At 36.4% G+C, this 16,550-nt stretch overlaps 2 protein-coding genes across 2 annotated transcripts; both read right to left on the bottom strand.

Annotated features, from left to right (window-relative positions):
* Positions 1-3,401: 3,401 nt before the first annotated feature.
* On the bottom strand, positions 3,402-6,089 carry LOC131012129 (cytochrome P450 CYP72A219-like). Its single transcript, XM_057940039.1, has 3 exons — positions 6,075-6,089; positions 4,103-4,490; positions 3,402-4,021 (listed from the first exon to the last, which is right to left on the bottom strand). The coding sequence occupies exons 2-3, from the start codon at positions 4,394-4,396 to the stop codon at positions 3,602-3,604; spliced, it is 714 nt and encodes a 237-aa protein (XP_057796022.1). The 5' UTR covers positions 4,397-4,490; positions 6,075-6,089; the 3' UTR covers positions 3,402-3,601.
* Positions 6,090-13,835: 7,746 nt separating this feature from the next.
* On the bottom strand, positions 13,836-16,017 carry LOC131008347 (cytochrome P450 716A67-like). The gene is made up of 3 exons (XM_057935231.1): positions 15,648-16,017; positions 14,813-15,030; positions 13,836-14,093 (listed from the first exon to the last, which is right to left on the bottom strand). Exons 1-3 carry the CDS (start codon positions 15,925-15,927, stop codon positions 13,836-13,838), a joined length of 756 nt encoding a protein of 251 aa, XP_057791214.1. The 5' UTR covers positions 15,928-16,017.
* Between the last annotated feature and the right edge of the window lie 533 nt (positions 16,018-16,550).

The following is a 16,550-nucleotide window of genomic DNA, read 5'->3' as shown; positions in this document are numbered from 1 at the left end:
CCCGGTGCTCAACCTAGGGCTCTTACGTGTTCTTGTGTTGACAGGTTGCTAGTGCCCAATCCATCCGGACGTGCAGACGTCAACTTCAATTGTAGATTTTAGCCTCTACAGTTTTATAACCCACAAACGTGCCCTAATTTCGTATTTGTTTTTTTTATATATATATTTTCGGTTATATCTATTTAATTATTTATATAAATATCATCATTTTGGGTCACTCATATGTATTTTTTTAGAAAATATATATATATATATATATATATATATATATATATAAACAAATACGAAATGAGGGCACGTTTGTGGGTTATAAAACATTAATAAAAATTCTAAAAAATTCAAATTTATGTATATTGTGAACAAAAAAAAAATTACAAAGGCAACAGAGTAACAAGCCTCCCATAAACCCTAGCCGCCTGCAAAAGCCGCGCGTGAAAATTACCCCGCGGCTTATGCATGCGGCTAGGGTTTATGGGAGGCTTGTTACTCCTTTGGCTTTAGAATATTTTTTGTTCACAATATACATAAATAGGAAAAAAAAATTCCTGCGTATTGATATTTTATAACACACAAACGTAGCCTATTTTATTAAAATTTTCAAACCTACAGTACATGAAAGTGACATGAGTTAGCAATTAATGTCATTTTCTCAGATTTTGAACCATTTTTAACTACATATCTTATATATTTTCTTACACAATTGTACTTGTGTAAGAAAAGTGTAAGAACTTTTGCAAAATTCAATGCCTACCTATCAACATCAATTGTACTTTGGGTATTTTCCATAGACATATTATATGGGTGAGTATTTTCCATAGACATATTATCAAAGTCGGTAGATTCATATATTTAGACTTTCAATAAATTCCCAACATATGGAGTATTGAGTATGCGCAATATTTTAATAGTGAGAGTGGGTTTTGTGTGTGTTATAACTCAAAAATAAAAATAAAAACTGAAATGGGATGGTCCAATTTTCCCAAATAGTTATCTGATATTGTCTCAAGTGATTTGAATGATTAGTCAAAATTCTAGTTTCCTCGAAAAAACAAAACAAAAAGCCTCAAGTCATATCATATTTCCGAATAGATTAATATATATTCCATCCTTTCCAATGTTAGAAAAAGTAATACTCCTCTCTTTTTTTGAAGGTAAAAAAGTAATACTCCCTCACTTTCAAGAGTTTGCATTTTTTTATGATTTTGATATAGACTATAAAAATGTGTATTTTTTTGGAACATTATTCCACTACATATTTCTTACTTCCTCTGTCTCACCGAGCTTGAGTCGTATTTCTTTTCTTTCACGTTTTCCCCTCTTTTTTTTTTTGTTTTTTTTAAAACAAAATCTGGCTGGTTGAAATATGGAGAAAGGAATAAAAATGTGTGCAGGAATTTTTTTTAAGATTATTGTAATTTATGATTTAAAGTTTTTAAAAAATACATTAAATAAAAAAAATCAGATTACGAAATTAATTTTTTTTAATTAAAAATAATTTAACATTACTAATTACATAGATAATGACTTAACCTAAAACCTATAAACATACTTAAATAACTAAACACAAGTTTCTTAAATCCCGTGCCAAAAAGAAACGCCTCACGCTCGGCGGGACAGAGGGAGTGTTTTTTATCTTTATTTTATCATAATATCGAATCCCTTCTTCCATTCATAAATATTCAACTAATATTTATTAAAGTATGTTATTAATTCAAATAAATAAATTAAATTAAAAAATAATTATAAATCCTAATTAGATGAGCGCACCTTTATTAATTATCTTAAAATTATAGTAAAATATAATAAGTTAAAATAAAAAAAAAATAAAAATCATAATAAATTGAGGGTGGAACACGGTGGCACATAGTAAATTACTCCCTTTTTACCAATAATGAAGGCACACTTCATTTGGGCACGAGAATTTAGGAGAATTAGATTAAAGAGTTTAGTGTAAGTTTTAAATTGTTTTAACTCTCAACTCTCTCTCATCTTCTCTCTCAAATCTCCTCGGCGGAATCGCCGCCGACCACCACTCTTCTTCTTCCCTCTGCTACGCCGCCCAAAATCGAACCCAGAAATCGATCTCTACAAACCCCTCTCCGTGTACCCTGTGTAAGTTGAATCAAGAGTCGATTGAACACCTTTTCTCTTTGATTGCCAAAAAGCGGTGGAAATTTGGAACGAGATTTTGATTTGGATTGAAAAAGTGGCAGTTAATCATCATTCGGCAAAAGGTCTTTTCTTAGCTTTTACAAATCTTGGTAGGAAGGAGGATATCTCCTTTCTTACTGGTGTTTGGATTTGTACTATTTGGTGCCTGTGGAAACAAAGAAATGGTTGCAAGTTCAATCAAGAGTCATGGAACAAAGATAAGTTGATTGCAGAAATCAAGTCTAGACTGTGGAGTTGGAGGATGACTTTTGATTTCAAGTCGCCGGCAACAGTTTTCAGATTTTGGTATGCTGCGGTTAAACTATCCGGTTAGTTCTTGGTATTTGGTTAGTTCAAGGTTTTGTGGCGTTAGGGTGGTTTTTGCTTTACTTTGAAATTGTTTTGCCCTTCTTCTATCTTTATTTTTGTTCTGAACTCTTGGGTACTCCTGGTACCTCATCTTTCTTTAATAGATTTCTCTTGTCTGATTAAAAAAAAAAAAAAAACTAATCCCTCTCTCTCTCGCTCAAAACACACACTCAAACCAGCAGTGCAGTGCGCCGCCTTTCTTAGCCCGGCGGATCCGGCGAGCCATCACCGCTGTCCCCGTCACCTCCTTTCCCTTCGCATCTGCTCCCTCTCTTCACAGACGTGCACATATCTTGAACGATGGCGCTGCCGCCCTGCAAACCCTGGCCCCCAGAACCAGATGCACCGCATCTCCTTATACTCCAACAGCCGGTGAGGCCGCGCCTCGCCAGAGATCCGGCGAACGCGCTTAAATTATAAATGATTGGGGACTGAATCTTAAAGGGAAACTTGGGGATCTAGGTTTTCAAGAGAAGGAGAAATGATTGGGGGCTAAGTGAGAAAGTTAGGCGGTGGAGGTCCGGTTAATGTTCGTCGGAGTTCTCTGAGGGAAATGAAAGAAGGGGTTTGAAGGAGAGAAAGTCAAGTGGTGGACTGCTCTACTCTCGTCAGTGTGTAGGTGAGTGTTCTTGTTGAGGGAGTGGACAGAAGAGCGAGGGGTGTTCGGCGGTGGCTGTGGCTGGCCGGCGGCGACTTCGCCGAGAAGGGAGAGGAGATGGGCGGCGGGTTTGGGAGTGTTCCAAAAATGGTATCGAGATGGGCGGTTGGTTTGGGAGAATAGTTTAGGGTTTCGCCTTTTATAGTGTAATTAGGCTAAGATTAATTAAATTTAATGATACTCTAATTTTAACTAAAAATAGAAATGTGTCTATATTACCCAATAAGAAAAGTGTCTTTAATAATGGGACATAGGGAGTATGAAATAGAAAATTACATTCGTATGCCGCCAAAAGTGATGCACACTTTTGTGGGACAGAGGAGTACATAAGAATCAAAATAAATTTAAAGACAGATTATAAAATGGTTATTGAATGGGAAAAACCAAACAGTGAAATATATATATGAGGCGATAAAGTGATGGCTATTTGTGAAGATGACGTAAAATTATTGGAGCACCATACTGCGGCTGCAAGTTAAGAATGGCGAAAGGAGCGTGTTTATAAGACGGAGACAACTCCAACGAGAAATGATGCAGAAGCATTGCGATTACTATTTTGGCTTCAGTCATGGCGAAGTTGTGGCCGATGCAGATCCTCGGCCCCGAACTGAAAGGTATCAAGGATGATTGGTTGGAAACTCCTTGTGCGAATCTCTGCGGCTTAAACTCCTTCGCGTCGTCTCCCCAAATTCGAGGATCATAATGGACAAGGCCTATCATCATTGCCAACTGCACCCCCGCTGGAATCGTAAGACTTCCTATTTTCACGCTCTCCTTAGGGCTTCGGAAAATCACCGGAGCTGGAGGGTACATCCTTAGCACTTCTTGTAGGATCATCGTCACCTGAATTAATTAATAAAAAAATTAAATCAATAAATCAATTAATTAATCAATTATGAATGAAGATGAGAGATATGATCTTACAGTTTTGAGGTGATTGAGGCCTTGAGGAGTTGGCTCCGACTGGCCAAAAACTCGAGTGATTTCTGCTCGTGCTTGAGTTTGCCACTCAGGGTGTGTGCACAACATCACGATTGTCCACGCCAGCAAACTGGCAACCGTCTCTGAACCTGCGAAGTAGAAAAGCTGGCACTCCTCTATCACATCTTCAATGCTCATTCCTTCATTCTCGTTCCCATCTTCTTCAGTGAATCTCGTGTTCGCCTCCATTAGAATGCTCAACAAGTCATCTTTGGGGATTTCGTCTCCCCGTTCCATCGCCTTTGCCCTATTCTCGATCACACCTCTTAGTACTGTTTTGATCTCACTCGTCAGCCTTTTCACCTTCCGGTTTAATTTTGTCGGAAGATATCTGTAAAGACAACCTCTTCATTGAATTTAGGGCTTGTTTCATCATGTAAATACACAATATATAATCTGTCATAAAAAATAAACTATGCAAAATAGTTTCATTTCAAAATTTGATTGACCGCCTATCATTTTATTATAATTTGAGTTAGTTGTAATTTATGGTTCGACCTTTGGCCACTAGTAATTGTAGCATCATCTTAACATAACCCAGGATAGAACAGACCTTATAAAATAGTTGCAAAAATAATTTCATTTCAAAATTCAACTCTGAAAATATATATGATGCGGATTGCCGGATTACACGCCATATATTAATATACAAGACCTGGTCTTGGGAACAACCGGTTGTACCGTACAATCGGATTGCACCCTGACTTGCATCTTGACCCGCATACTGACCTGAACCCATATCCCGATTCGAACAAAGTAAATAACACTATTTGGTTATACAAAATGACACTGCCTGTAATTGACATTATTCAGTTATACAAATGACACTGCATATATATGACACTATAACATTTTAAATGACACTGTGTATAATTAACACTATTCGGTCATACAAATGACATCAACCGTGTAAATGACAACCATCGGTTATACAAATGACACTGCCTATAATTGACCTTATTCGGTTATACAAACGACTAGTTTAACATTTTAAAATGTCATAGTGTCATTTGTATAACCGAATATCGTCATTTATATGGAGTGTCATTTGTATAACTGAATAGTATCAATTATAGACAGTGTCATTTGTATAACTGAATAGTGTCAATTATAGGCAGTGTTATTTGTATAACCGAACAATGTCATTTACACGGTTTGAGTCAGAATGCAGGTTCAGATCAGGATACGGGTCAGGGTGTATCCCGATTGTAAGGTACAACCAGTTGTACCCAAATTTTTGTGAATGTACAATGATACATATATACATCGCAAGGGGTGGACTAAAATAAAAACACATGCATTTTAGAATATAAAATAAGAACTATTTTAAGCCCTTAGATCATCAAAATCTACGGTTGATTCATCAACTTATTGGATGAATTCGTGGTCACGAGTTCGAATCTCATAGGTAACAAAAAATTTATTTTTCGCAATTCATACATTTACACATCAAATTCATACGTGTTTTACATATAATTCATACATTTTAGCTAGTTCGTATTTTATATTTTAAGAAGTGTTTATATCGTAGTCCTCCCCTACATTGCAATATACTCCCTTCGTTCCTCAAACATCTTTCTAAGGGAGAATGACACGGATTTAATAAAAATTAGTTGCGTAGATGAGTAGATAATGAGTCCCATAAAAAGTGAAGATTGTAAGAATAATAGTGAATGCAATTATTTCAAAAAGTAGACTAGACAGATATTTTGAGGATGACCCAAAAATAAAAAGAGAGGAAGATGTTTGAGGAACGAGAGAAGTATCATTATATACTTGGAGTTGGAATTATATTTCCGGATTCTAAATTTTCAAACCCAATGCAACTCATTTTTTGCAAATACTTTAAAGATCCACACCTTTTTCTGAACAATTCTAAGATGAGATAAACTGTAAATAAGCCCCTTAAATTTACCTCCATCCCGGCACATACGAATGTTGGTAATCCTTGACATCATCCAATGATACGCAGCGGAAATAACAGTCAAGGATTAGATCTAGATTTACAATTGATTCATGTGTAGAGATTACAAACGTACACAACAATAAAATTAACTTACTCGTTGTGTAGTAAACGTGCATCTCGATTCCTGCGAATTGAATCCACCACTAGAGGTATCCACGTGTATGTCGATTCGATGCAGGAACAATTCCCAGTGCATGTTTCAATCTTCGACAGCTAGGAAATCTCCGATTGAAACCATAGTACTCTCTAGGTGTTTCACAAGCAAAAGCTTCTAATGTTTTCGTATATTTTCATATATGATTCGTAAGACCAAGCTCCCTTATTTATAAGCGAAGAAGACAATTCTAAATTGTCTTGTCTTCCTTAGTCAACAATTACGACTAAGGAATTCACACTTGAGTCAACAATTACGACTAAGGAATTCACACTTGAACTGTCTTACTTAGTATTAGAATATATCAAATATATCCTAATCTAGTCCATAATATCTTTCAATCTCCCACTTGGACTAGCATTAGATTAAACACCAAGCACTAACTTTGCACTCTTGAGCGAATCAACAATACACATAAAGTGTGACCCAATAGGCCTCCATTATCGTCGAAAATCAAATTAAAGTCTACACAAAACTCCTAGACTGCGTTGTGTAGCGAACTCGATATATGAAGAACGTTTACGTGGATTCTGTAAACAAAACCTTTATGCGAAGATATAGTAACATCCTTTCATTCACGAACCACTCGATAGAGCCTAGAATTTGCCATTGTGTCTTTCTAATAGCTCTATCAATTTATCTCATCTTTATTAAATGACCTCCATCGATCATGTTCAACTTTTAAAGTTCGAACATATCAATTGCACTGGCCAGTGACTTAACGGTCAAGTAATATAGAGAAACTGAGTGTTCTTCTCGAAATGTAAATCGAGGAATGAATCCTATCTTGGCACAACTACCACCTTCCCTTATATCCCGATATACCCAACACAAGCCGTATCTACCCCTTTGGTTGGAGTGCAAGCATTGTACTTGGTCAAAGTATACCATTCAATAAGTAAGATAAGCATTGCCCTCAAGTCAAAGGACTGTCACAAACTCCACACACCAATAATCATAGACACCAAAACAAATGATATATTGGTTGGGTATGCCAATACTCTCTAAAGTATCCATGCATCTATCACGAGTATCTAATATCTCATAGTCGTGGGAACAACTATATTCTCTAAGAATGTGATACAGATCGCATGCCAACTTATAACATATCATCAATATCCCAATCTTGATGATCCTCAGTTGGGGCTCTTTAAGAGTTATACTCTATTGCTAATCTCCCACTAAATTAGCAACAATATTAACTCATGGGAACATTTAATTGAATGAAAACAAATAATCAAAGTAATCAATCAAATAAATGCATAATGCCATTAGTGACATCAAATGTCATAAATGTGATCAAGTAATAAGTCTCAACACAGATTATTTCTAGACATATTACTTTTACTCCCACTGACTAAAGCCAGTCTCGAAGATATCCAATTCCCAAACACTCAAAGTGTTTGTTATGATTCACAATGCATAACAATTGGTCAAAATGATTAGCAATGTCCTCTTATGTGGGAACTTGATCTAACATAATCTTTTGTTTCTAATATCTCTTAAAATCTGTCAACGATGTTAAGCACACAGACTACACCTTGTGTAGTGAAAATCATGACATTCATGACCATCCTATTGCCCTAGCGTTAGGATCATCCTTTGTGCGTTAAATCTCATTGTCATTAGAAGGACAATCCTTTCTTTACAAATAGATGCTATATTCCATCGGTAGATGTCCTTTCGAACTTATTCATGGAGTATCGCCTTAACATCTTGCCTATGTAAGTGGATTTTGATAGCCTAACAATCTATTAGCTCAAACTCAATAGATCTTGATCCCAAGGATATAATAGGCTTTACTCAAATCCTTCACCATGAAGGAAATTTACAACTAGTCTTTCATGGATTGCATCATGAGTACAATAATTTTCATTTTCAATATGTCATACATAAATGATGATGAAAATTGTGTTCTCATTCTTGTGTTTCCTATAAACACAATACTTTCTTTACTTTTGACCAAAATCAAACGATTTGATTTCTTTGTCAAACATTTGTTCCATATTCTAGAAGCTTGTTTTAGTTCATAACAACAAGCAAAATCTCAATGGACTTGACTTTAGCAATTAGTGAAAAGATTTCATCATAATCAATGCTCTCACAGTGATTATATAACCTTTTGCCACTAACCTCGCCTTGCAGGTTTGCACATTGTCATTAGCATCAAATGGATATTACCCCAGATGATGACTCAGTTAAGGTCTAACCAATCCATTTTAGATTTTATGGCTTTTTGCCACTTCTAAGAATATATTATCATCATGGAACCTATGACTATCATAGTTTTGCATAAGTTCTAAGTTCATCACCAATTCCAAATTCTTTATCATCTTGATCCTAGATCAATAGATACATTCTTTAGTTGGTTAACATTCTCTAGTACTTATGTACAACGCTGAGTTTTGCATTTGTGCAGGCTCTTCGTGATTCTGAACTTGAGGAAGTTGGTATGCTATATCATGATGAAGAATCTTCGACATCCAATGTCACATCTCCCCCCGTATTGAAGAATCTTGCATTTCTGCATAATCTTCAATACTGCTCTTATTGGATGTGTCTGACGCTCTAAGTAGTGCATCAGTACCAATAAGATCATGAACAGCTCCCACTAAATCCTTGTTTAGACCATCTAACAAGTTTTCTTCCTCCATGTTGACTTTGTGGCTCTCAAATCTTGTCAAGATCTAAGTCATAACGATCTTGTTCTCTATAGACCAAGTCTTTTCAAGAAACATCGCAATCCTAAAACTGAGAACTTATATTTTCCAAGAAAATAGTAGTATTCTCGTGTTTTCTTCGGATATCCCACAAAGTAACACTTCTCACTTTTGATTCCAACTAATCAGTGAGCATTTTCTCTACATATGTAGTGTAACCCAAGGTTCACATATGTGTAAAACTATGCTTCTTTCAATACCACAATCATATGATATTTACTCAACTAATTCAAGTGGAACTTGGTTCAGAATATAAGCAATAATAAACAAGGCATGGTCCCAAAGATACACTGAAAGTTTTGAGAAGCTCATTATGGATCGGATCATATCTAATGATGTTCGATTTCTCCTTTCGGATACCCAACTCAGATAAGGTATCCCTAGAGGAGTCCATTGTGGATGGATTCCATATGACTTCAAGCAATCGACGAACACATGGCTTAAGTATTTCTTTCTCGATCTAATCTTAGAGATTAAATACTTCTCCAAGTTGTTTCTTGACTTCTAACTTAAACTCCATAGATTTCTCAAAGTTTCTGATTTGTGTTTCATAAGACACACATTTCTATACCTTAAGAAATCGTCTGTGAAAGTTGTGAAGTACGAAAATCCACTTTGTGCTTAAGTTGGAAACAGTCCACATATCACTATGTGAATCAACTCAAGTACTTTAGCTTGTATTCTTTTCCTAGAAAGTGGCTCGTTGGTCATTTTAACCTTGAGATGTGATTTCACAAGCACTTTAAGACTTTACGTCAAAAAGTGTGAGATAGTCTAACTTTCTCGATCTTGTTAATCATTTCTCATTAAGTGACCAAGCCTACATGCCAAAGTTAAGTCGGACTATTCGCATTGCTTGTGATAGTTTATTTTACACATTGAGGATATTTTGTTCGCATTGAGCAAATATAAAGCATTCTCAAGTGAAATATTTTCATCTCCATTAAGCAAAGTAGAATAAATTCTATTCGCAAAATGGAATGAAAAACTTCAATGTCTAACACGAGAATGGAAATTATATTCCTCGTAATTCCAAGAACAAAATAACAATCTAACATGTCCACAAACCCAAAGATAGATCAAATCCATAAGACCTTATGCATTTAGCAACAACTATTGCTCAAAACAAATGCGTAAGTCAAATTTCCTTGGTCCCACTCTCCTGTTTTTAGTTAGACAACACACATTTTAAAAATGTGTGAACTATAACTCGTATCTAATACCCAGGAGTATGAGTTGTTACATGTTCACCTCAATGAAAAACATACCAAATTCTGCTATCAAAACATCCAATGTTTTGAACATCAAGCAGTATCTCTTCCAGTGTCATTTTCTTGACAAAAAGTATTTTATCTTTGGGTAACTTCTGCTTCTTTTGGTTTCCACCTTAGGATGCAAAATTTAGTTCTTTGATCCTTCTTTTACCTTTTCTTTCCTTTTTGGGTTAGAATTGGCAGAAGCATTAATCATAAGAACTTATTTGTCCTTAGTGGAAGACGATTCAAAATCGTTCTTAACATGTCATGAAACTCATGGCAGTGTCACTGTCCTATTGTTCATTTTGAATTCACTATGAAGTTCACAAATGAGACAGATCATTACTGCAAGATTAAGTTGATTGAGACAAATATCGAATAGTCTCGTTCCAATCGTGGCCATCCTCTCAATTAACTCAATCTTTTTCAAGACATTCATAGAGATTTTGTCTACTCCATGTAGAATGATCCTTAAGAGATCCATGAGTATCTTATACTTTATGGTCTTAGCTTCTAAAGCATCAACACTCTTCAGGTGTATCAACATCTCAATCGAAAACATATGATCACGTTGTTTATGCAGTTCCAAACTCATAGACACAATCATGACATATTTAGCAGAAGTTACATCATCCATATGTTTCTTATAACTTTCAATGTCAAACATTTTGAAAGTTTCTAAAGTCACATTAAGGATGATGTGGATTGATTTCTCCAAGACATAATCAATCCTGTCTAGCCTCAGCACCAAACGCAAATTACGCGGTCAATCCAGAAAGTTTGACCTAGTCAATTTACCGTATCCAACAAACATAACAAAACAGTTGCAGATAAAACAGAGATAAAAGAAAAGAGTAAAATGAATCAAATCAAAAAGTCACATTTATTTTACTAATCAAACAAGGCATTTTGTTTTGATTAGCTCCCACTAATTTTAACATATCTTATGCCCCCAACATAAAATACGGATTTATAATCAATATAAATCTTAGTGGTCCAAGATCCAAGTCAATATTATGCAACCTCTGCTTTGCTGATGACTACAATAATATCACTTAGTAGGCCTCTAAGCCAATTGCAACAACAATTTTGCAACTCTTGGTTGATTAATCTAATTAATCTGCGTCCTTAAATCACTTTGGTCGAGTTTCACGCCACAAATGATCAAGCAAGTCAACCCCATCACACGGTGCCAACCTATGCATGAGCCTTGGCCTTGTAGATTAGAGCAAACACTTGGGTGTAAATACTCTTGGTCGAAAAGGATGGGTTGCTCAAACAATTATGATGGACGACGCGTTTTGTGCTTACACAAAGACTTATATTTAGTGGGGATTTAGCATGTGATACTAACTGTTTATATTTAATATCCAATATTAAATAACAAAATAATTACTGGGTGCCGCCTACCCAGGCATACAAAATGCGGACCACACGTATTGGGTGCCGCCTACCCATACATAGTAACGCGGACTACATATACTGGGTGCCGCCTACCCAAGCATAAAAGCGGTCTCTAACTACTATAGTTAAAATAAGCATAAAATCAAATAGCATGCTTATCACAAAACAACATAGAATCTCTACGAATAAAATTCATTAATCCAATTAAAATTTTATTCTCCAATTAAAATATGGGTTAATCAATTCGTATTAATTCCAAATTAATACTCCAACATTATTATTTCAAAAATAATAATTTCATGTATTAATTCAAAATTAATATAAAAACTCATCAAATATTATTATTTCAAAAATAATAATAATTCATGATTTAAATCCAATTAATGAATTAGTCAATATATATCAATTCCAAATTAAAATATACATTCAATATTATTATTTCAAAATAATAATACTAAATAAAATTCATTAATCTAATTAATTTATATTAATTCCAAATTAATATAAACACACAATGATTATTATTATTTCTAAAATAATAGTAATCAAGATTTATTAATCTAATTAATAAACTTAATTCTGAAATTGGGATTAATATTATTAATTCTAAATTAATAACAGATTTTTTTTTTTTTTTTAATAAAACTGTTCTGCCCAGAATGGGCATTTAAATAAGATTTCGCAGGCCCAATCCAAACAGCAGCAGTCCAACTTAAAGAAACAGAAGCCCAGCAGCCCTAGGCCCAGACCAGGCCCCAAATCAGAACTAGGGCTTGCAGCTGCAACAGCAGCGCCTCCCTTCGATTCCCGTCAGTTCCGCCGCGCTCGGAGCCGCGCCGGAGGAGTGGCTGCGACGTCCGGTTAAGGCACGCCATCGCCGGTCATCTCCCTCTCCCTCCGAACGCTCCAGCTTCCAAGCTCTCCGGTGGGGCGCGAATCGCCAAGGAGGAAGAAGCTCCTCGCCGCCACCCACAGCAGTGTCGTCGTCGACACGGTGGTCGCGTGCTACCGCCAAACTTCAACGTCATCTGCACGCCACCTTCCTTCAGCCACCGTCGCCGCCACCACGCTGGCGTTCAAGCTTTTGCGGTGGGACAAGGTTTCGGAGTAAGAAAAGCGCGCCGGCTCAAAGCCGCGACGCGATGCAGATGGCGGTAGGTGGTCGGGCGCAACACACCCGGCGAGCCCCGAGCCACCTGTGGGTCCGACCGCGCGATTCCTTCCAGTAGCAGTCTCCCCCGCGCCGGTATCCAAAACCACGCCAGTGGGACTGTTACAAAGAGGCAGAGAGGCAGCGGCGCTTTGGTTCGGAAGCCACATCGTGTTGCAGACGGCGGTAGGTGGTCAGGCGCGGCACAACGGCGAGCCCTGAGCCACCTTTCGCCGCCTCGTTTAACGAAGTTTCCGGCTCCCACACCACCTTAGTCGCCACTGCCAGTGGCGGTCGAAGTTGTCCGACGAAAAACCCAAACCAAGTTCATCTTGCGTTGCCCAGCAACATTTAAAAATCCAATTTTAAAAACCATGTGATCATTCTTGTTACCCAGCAACATGAATAAAACGAATCCCAATTCAAAATCGTTAATTTTCAAATTTCTAAATTCAAATTTAATTAACCCATAATTAATGAACATAAAACAATTATAAATCGAGCCCCGGGCTCTGATACCACTGTTGGTAATCCTTGACATCATCCAATGATACGCAGCGGAAATAACAGTCAAGGATTAGATCTAGATTTACAATTGATTCATGTGTAGAGATTACAAACGTACACAACAATAAAATTAACTTACTCGTTGTGTAGTAAACGTGCATCTCGATTCCTGCGAATTGAATCCACCACTAGAGGTATCCACGTGTATGTCGATTCGATGCAGGAACAATTCCCAGTGCATGTTTCAATCTTCGACAGCTAGGAAATCTCCGATTGAAACCATAGTACTCTCTAGGTGTTTCACAAGCAAAAGCTTCTAATGTTTTCGTATATTTTCATATATGATTCGTAAGACCAAGCTCCCTTATTTATAAGCGAAGAAGACAATTCTAAATTGTCTTGTCTTCCTTAGTCAACAATTACGACTAAGGAATTCACACTTGAGTCAACAATTACGACTAAGGAATTCACACTTGAACTGTCTTACTTAGTATTAGAATATATCAAATATATCCTAATCTAGTCCATAATATCTTTCAACGAAAAGTGCAGTAATTGCAGGACGAGCTCCACTCTATCATTCTGGAGCTGAAAAACCCGTTTTGCTTCTTCATAGCTGTTGCCAAACGCCGTCCTTGAAATCACATCGCCTGTTAAATCTTTAAGGTATGCCCACATATCGATTTCGCAGCGGCTTCGGTTACTACTATTAGCAACCGCTCCCTTTAACTTTTGAATCATGTGGGAACAACTTAATCCCATTGTTGGCACCATATTCTGATTAGAAAAAAAAAACAAATAAGAAAATTTGTAGTGTTCATATTTGATTGAAGGAAAAAATTAAGACAGTAATAGATACACCTTTCGCCCACATAAAATGTATGGCACGAGCTTTAAAACAAGAGATTGGATTTGTTGTGAGCACTGGCGTGTTGGCCGAGCTAGACTTTTGATTCAGTGGAGTCCAATTTTTTTTCAAATAAAATTAATAATCAAATAAAAATAAAAAATTAAATTAAAATTAAAGAATAACCATTAATACAATTATAATGTTATTTAAATTACAAAAAGGACCTTTCAAACTGACTTAGAAATTCATACAAACTCCAAACAATTAAGACGGATAAAACTTTGCAAGGGAAAGTAGCTTTCAAACATGACATGCATAAAATAATTATGTGTTCACTTCATCAAAATGTCGATTTAACTCTAAAACTTGCATGCATGTCAATCACAGAGTAAAATAATTCAACTCGATAAAAACATATTTTTTTTATAATATATTTATAAAATTATGAAAATACTCCTACTACTTTTTGAAAATTCCAAGGGGTCCAGTGAACCCCCTATCTCTGAGTAATGGTCCTATTTTATTGTTAATAGAAAACTTACCAAAACTAAAGTGTACACAATTTATATGGACGGATGAAAATGATAAATTGAATACTATATTTTCGATGGATGGTGAGAGTAATTAATAAAATAGTGTTGAATACTTTCAACTTGTCGAGATGGAAAGCATGGTTGACAATCTTCCTGCGTTTAACCCATTTTTGGCCCTCTTGAAAGAGAATACCGCCGCCAGTGAGGATCTTGCCTGTTTCCGGTGACGGCTTCTCGAATTCACCAGTTCTCCTTACTATATCTTTTATCAGCTCGGGATCAGTTATGTTGAGCCTCGGCGACGGACCCAACCAATAGAAACTATTCGGACCTATATCATACATATATAGAAGCAATTAAGAAGAAGAATTATTGCTAGGGATGACAGTGGATCTTGGACCCGGTCCAGATCCGTGGATCCAGATCCGTTTTTACGGATCTGGATCTCAATTTTTTGGACCCGACGGATCTGGATCTTGAAATTTTAGATTCGGATCCGACCCAGATCCGACCCGTGGATCCGTTTTATTATATATATATTTTTTATATTTTATATTTAGTTTACTAATAATATTAACTAAATTAAAAATAATAAATAAATTATATTCAAAAGAATAAAAACTAAAAGTAATTAGATAAAAATATTTTGTGTTATATTTTTCATGATGGAAATTAGATGTTGTTGATTTTGTGAAATCTTTTTAATTTAATTTAAAAATAATAGATCCATGGATCTGATCCCGTGGACCCGCGGATCTGACGAATCTGGATCTGGATCCAAAATTTTCAAATCCACGAATCTGGATCTGATATATGAAAACGGATTTGGATCTGGTATTGGCCAGACCCGGTCCAGATCCGGCCCGTTGCCATCCCTAATTATTGCAGGTAGCTAGCATACGAATCAATGAATGATGATCAACAAGTGAACGAATCATGAATTCTTACCGTATTTAGAGATGATCCGATGCTCGTATGCGAAAACGTGAGGCATGATTTGATCGGACAGTGGGATGGATCTAGGCTGTTCTTCTTTGACGGCCTTGATGTAATCTTTCATGTCTCCCAGGAGCAACCTGTAAGGATTCCCGATAAAACCTTGTTGTCGCAGAAGCTTCTCGAGCTTTCTAGGGTGAAACCAGAGCGTGTTCAGCAGCTTCGCCACCCATGTCACAGATGCTGCTACCACGATGGTGGTGACAACTACGCCAAATGTGGTTGCTTCCATTTTTCCCGTCTGACAGAGTCAATTGTATATGCTGCTATGTAGACTCCACCACAATATAGAGAGAGAATGGGGGGAGCTTTCAAATGAGATCCTTATATGTGGTGAGATCAAGTGTTGATTTAATTATCCTATGTTACAACAGGTGAGATTTCTTCATCGTTGCTATCCATTGAGTCGTCACTTTGACTTTTCTATAGATTGACAATACATTACATATTATATTTAATATTTCGCATTCAATGTTCTACCTTTCTTTAGTTCGCACGCTAGTCTTTAAGCGTCACTAAAGTTTCTTTGAGTTTTCTATTCACCTGACACATATAATATACTCCTATAATATTCGCACATGTTTGATAGCCCTAGATAAAGCAAAGTAGATAAATAATCATGTCTTATCTAAGTGTTTGATAGCAATATTGATTAACAAGAAGACTCGCATTTAGTGAGAGACCCGCTCTTATATCACTGTTCAACTGGGAAATTTAATATCTCCTCCCCCTGGTATTATTTATCTAGGTAATATTTATCTAAGTTTTAGACTATTATTTAATCGTATGATGCTATTTTAGAGCTCCAAGGGAACACCAAGCGATGCAACCTCCTGTGTGTGAACAATGAGATCT

Source organism: Salvia miltiorrhiza, chromosome 2 (genome assembly GCF_028751815.1).
Source record: "Salvia miltiorrhiza cultivar Shanhuang (shh) chromosome 2, IMPLAD_Smil_shh, whole genome shotgun sequence".
Classification (NCBI taxonomy): domain Eukaryota; kingdom Viridiplantae; phylum Streptophyta; class Magnoliopsida; order Lamiales; family Lamiaceae; genus Salvia; species Salvia miltiorrhiza.
This window is presented reverse-complemented; position numbering and strand designations above follow the sequence as displayed.

Excerpts from the sequence above, each read along its gene's own strand:
- LOC131012129 (XM_057940039.1), bottom strand. The coding sequence starts at position 4,396 with ATGGAACGGGGAGACGAAATCCCCAAAGATGACTTGTTGAGCATTCTA. Across the intron at positions 4,022-4,102 it reads GCCTCAATCACCTCAAAACT|GTGACGATGATCCTACAAGA; the intron begins GTAAGATCATAT and ends TAATTAATTCAG.
- LOC131008347 (XM_057935231.1), bottom strand. The coding sequence starts at position 15,927 with ATGGAAGCAACCACATTTGGCGTAGTTGTCACCACCATCGTGGTAGCA. Across the intron at positions 15,031-15,647 it reads TCGGATCATCTCTAAATACG|GTCCGAATAGTTTCTATTGG; the intron begins GTAAGAATTCAT and ends TGTATGATATAG. Across the intron at positions 14,094-14,812 it reads TCCATCTCGACAAGTTGAAA|AATATGGTGCCAACAATGGG; the intron begins GTATTCAACACT and ends TTTTCTAATCAG.